This window comes from Dermacentor albipictus, chromosome 3, assembly GCF_038994185.2.
Source record: "Dermacentor albipictus isolate Rhodes 1998 colony chromosome 3, USDA_Dalb.pri_finalv2, whole genome shotgun sequence".
NCBI classification, from domain to species: Eukaryota; Metazoa; Arthropoda; class Arachnida; order Ixodida; family Ixodidae; genus Dermacentor; species Dermacentor albipictus.
This window is the reverse complement of record NC_091823.1, coordinates 191,115,296-191,119,628: the sequence shown is the minus strand read 5'-3', so window position 1 is coordinate 191,119,628 and position 4,333 is coordinate 191,115,296. Positions and strand designations below refer to the sequence as shown.

General features: G+C 45.3%; 1 protein-coding gene and 1 pseudogene across 1 annotated transcript; both read left to right on the top strand.

The window, feature by feature from the left end:
• Nucleotides 1–1,616: 1,616 nt before the first annotated feature.
• Nucleotides 1,617–2,651, top strand: LOC135908712 (uncharacterized; annotated as a pseudogene).
• Nucleotides 2,652–2,968: 317 nt separating this feature from the next.
• Nucleotides 2,969–3,766, top strand: LOC135908713 (piggyBac transposable element-derived protein 3-like). The gene has a single exon (XM_065440571.2). The coding sequence runs from the start codon at nt 2,969–2,971 to the stop codon at nt 3,764–3,766; it is 798 nt and encodes a 265-aa protein (XP_065296643.2).
• The last annotated feature ends 567 nt before the right edge of the window (nt 3,767–4,333 follow it).

Sequence of the window (4,333 nt, the reverse complement as noted above, 5' to 3'; positions counted from 1 at the left end):
TAGGGACAGTGGTGCCATCACCGGCCTCAAAGAACTTTCATAAGCTCTTGCGTGTGAACAGTCACTGGCAGTAGAGCAAAAGAATGACTGCAGCTTAGCTAAATTACATGACACAGCTAAAGAAGCCATTGCTAGGTGCCACGTGACGATACAAAAGAGAGAAAGATTGTTGTATCGGCACTACAGAAACCGAAAGGGTAGGATTCTAGGTCAGTTGGTCGTGCCTACTAAGTACAGGGAGGACCTGTCATGGAAATGGGTGGTCTGGCAACGTAGGCATAAACAAATCAAAGGAGAGATTGCTTATGCAATACTACTGGCCTGACTGTTTCAAAGACGTAGAAAACTTTGTAAGATCATACGACGCCTGCCAGCGCCCAAGTAAACCAGGAGAAATATGGAAAGCTCCACTAACAGTAGTGCCCTTAACAACAGAGCCTTTCAGACGTCTTGTGATAAACACGGTAGCCATCTACCAAAGACAAAGTCGGGTTACAGGTACTTGTTTACCATGCTGTGTCCGGCTACAAAGCTTCCGGAAGCAATCTCTCTGAAATAACTCAGCTCCACCGAAGTAGTAGAGATGCTTTTGACAGTATTAGCACGAGTTGAGTTTCCAGCCGAAATTCAGGCGGATCAAGGATCAGTGTTCCCCTGCCCATTGACTTCAACATTCTTACAAAACTTCAGGGCAAAGTTGATACATAGTTCTGTCTATCACCCTCAGTCAAATAGTGTTGAGAGGTAGCATTCCGTGCTAAAGTGAGTTTTGCCGGAACTCTGTTACGAGCACAACGAGGACTGGGAGAATTGCCTTCGGGCCACTTTGCTTGCATTGCGATCGGTTCCTCATGAGGCTACTGGGTTGTCGCCAGCAGAACTAGGGCATGGGAGGACACTCCGTTCTCCACTGAGAATGTTAAGAGAGATGTGGAAGGAAAGAGAAGAGAGCCTAACAGTGGTAGAATACGCACTTATTCTGCTGGAACGGCTAAGCGCAACCAAAGAACTAGTCGAAAAGAACATAAGAGTAGCTCAAAAGAACGCCATGTTCTATTACGACAAGAGTGTGAGGCTTCGTACGTTTAACGCCGGAGACCAGGTAATGATCCTCAAACCTTCAAGAAGGAACAAGCTTGCAGTTCATTGGGACGGACCCGTTAAAGCGTTACACAAACTTTCAGATACTAACTATGCTCCGGAAATGTGCGGGCACAAGAAAAAGGTGAGGATATATCACTGCAATTTGATGAAACCATACGTAAAGCGGAGCGGAGTTGTGAACTGTACCATCAAGGAGCAGGATGACACTAGCACCGAGTTTAATAAGTATAAGTCAACCTCCGACTCTGAAATCAGCCTGGAAGAAGTGGTAAAACATTTGGTAAGCTCGCACGCTCTTAGACCCAAGCAGTGACGTGAGCTAAAAGGAATGTTAGCCCTTTGTATCCCAGGTGGCACAAACGTGGCAGTGTTATTAAATTTTTTCAAGGTAGAAAATATGCTCTAGGAACCCCGTGTTCCTAGCTGCCACGAACGTGGCAGCTGGTGTTTGCACTCACTGTCAGTAGATGGCCCCACGGGGACCGCACAACAGCATTTTGAGCATCGAAAACATGGACTCCATGTGCAGCCGGCCAAGGCGGTAAGTGTGCGTTATTTTTCTGTTGTGGTAACCTGAACTCTGATAATTTAATATTTAAAACACTGACAGCAGTTTCGCGGAAGTCTAGCGAATATATTTACGCAGTTTCATGTTGCTATGACTGTTCCTTGTAGAGCATTTCACTTCGTTCAGCTTACATACACATTTGTGGCAGCCAGGAAGCCGGAGTCCGTCCTTCCAGAGAAATGCATGAACGAGAATGATTTCATTGAGCGTTTATGTCACAGTATTTGCGGCACCGAATTTAATTTCCATAAAGTGAACCTTCATGCTTGTTGTCTAGCAGCGACTTGTGTTGGTGTATTGATTTTGAAGAAAGTTTTTTTTACATGCAGGCAGCACATGACTGACAAAGAAATTCAAGCAATTCTTTTCGAATACCCTAGTGGAAGTGAAGACGAAAACTTGGAGGGGTCGCATTGCGATGAAGATTACACGCCGCAGGAGAGAACAGTGCAGAATGTCAGCGAAAGCTCTTCAGACAGTGAAGAAGTGCAGGTCACATCAACCAAAAAAAGAAGCAAACAAAAATTTGCCACTGGGTGAAAAAGGACATCAATATCAATCGGGGAGAGGAAGAAAGTGTTTTGAAGCCTGCGGACGGTTTAGAAAGAGTGAAGAGCCCCTTGAGCATGTTCGTGAAACTCGTTGACTCTGACCTCATTGGGGTCCTCACTTTCGAAACGAAGAGATTCAGGACCCAGGAAAATCGCATGCGAATCCTTCCGGTGTCAGTCCTCGAGATGAGCACGTTTATTGGCATTGTCCTTAACATGTCTGTTGTTGACCTTCCTTTTAGAAGGATGTACTGGTCAACGAACGCTCGTCAAGCGGATATCGCCAACTGCATGACAAGAAACAGGTTCGACGCATGTCTCTATTTCATGCAGGGAACAATGATGAAGCGCGGGAAAAAGGAGAAGAAGGCTATGACTGTCTCCATAAGGTGCGACATGTGCTTACGAGCCTAAATAACACATTTTGACAAGCTGCCAAACTTGAAACTTGCGTTGCTGTAGATGAAATGCTCATCCCTTTCAAGGGCCGACATTCTCTGAAAGTTTATATGAAGAGTAAGCCTAAAAAATGGGGCTACAAAGCTTGGGCCCTGGCAGGCTGGTCTGGATACGTATATCGGCTTTACATGTATGGTGTCAACCTAATTGAAGACCCTCGAACACCCCGGAAGACATAGGCGAAAGTGGGAAGGTCGTTTTGCGACTCACTCATGATTGCCCTCCGGGAACAAAAGTATTTTTCGACAACTTCTTCGCTTCCATCAAGCTTCTAAATGAAATGAAAATGAGAGGACTGGGAGCGACTGTCGCCATCAGAAAAACAAGATGTGGGAACTGCCCTCTGAAAACTGAAAAAGAATTGAAAAAAGCAGAGAGAGGATTACTCGACTTCCGCTCAGAAAAGAGCACAGGAATTGTCATCTGTGCCTGGAACGACAACCGCACAGTGACAGCTGCATCAAACATCCACAGCATTGAACCTTTTGATACATGCAGGCGCTACGACAGAAAGACCAAGACTTATGTGGATGTGCAGAGGCCCAACATCATTAGGGTGTACAACCAGAGCATGGGTGGAGTAGACAAAGCAGATATGCTTCTGTCATTTTACAGAAATGACTTGAAAACAAAGAAGTGGTACAAAAGCATATGCTTTCACCTTATCGATGTTGCGGTTGTGAACGCTTTTCTGCTTTACCGCGAAGCGAATTCGGCAGATATGCAGCTGGTTGACTTCAAGTTCCGGGTGGCACTTGGATTGATGCGCTCACTCGAGGGCATGCCCGGATTGAACCGGGATGGTGATGATCCTGTGCCTGCTAGTGTTGTTTCACTAACTAGTTCATTGAAGGCATCAGGCTCAGTAGCTGGAGTTGTTTCAATGAAAGCCCATCATGTTGAACATTCTGTGCGGCACGACAACGTTGGCCATTGGCCAGTGAAAGTGGTGCGAAAGAACGCCCCCATGTGCAAGTTAAGCTCATACACCAGGCGCACAAAGTTCTTTTACAAAAAGTGCTCTGTGTATTTGTGCGTTGATGCACAAAAAATTAACTGTTTTGAGAAAGTTCATGCATCCTAAATTTTCGGGGAATTTCTACCCCCCACTCCTAGCTGCAACGTTTGTGGCATAATAAAAGTTCCTATAAAATGAAGAGGGATTGTTTTAACTCTTTTCACGTGTCTTTCCATGAACATGAACTCTTTAAAAATATAGATTTCAGCAATGTTCACCTCGTGAGACACCTGTGGGATATAAAGGGTTAGGGGAATATCTCGGCAGATTCAGTGATCGGCCAGGTAGAACCGAACCAATAACTTATGAAATACAGCTGACATCAACCAAACCCGTAAGATCAAAGCCTTAGGTGGTATTTCCACGACAGAAAGGAAATATGGCGACAGAAATGCAGCGAATGCTAGAGTTGGGAGTTATTGCGCCTGCTGCGAGTGATTAAACGTCACCGCTAATACTTGTAGAAAACCCTAATAAGGACCCTCGTCCGTGTGTTCATTGCAGGAGGTTAAATGCCATCACTAGGGATCAGCTGTACCCGATACCCAAAATTGAGGAACGAATTTAAAGAGTTAGCGCTGCTAAATACATTTCAACCATAGATCTCGTGCGGGGATACGGGCAAGTTCCCAT

Coding starts and splice junctions, on each gene's coding strand:
- LOC135908713 (XM_065440571.2), top strand. CDS start 2,969: ATGAGAGGACTGGGAGCGACTGTCGCCATCAGAAAAACAAGATGTGGG.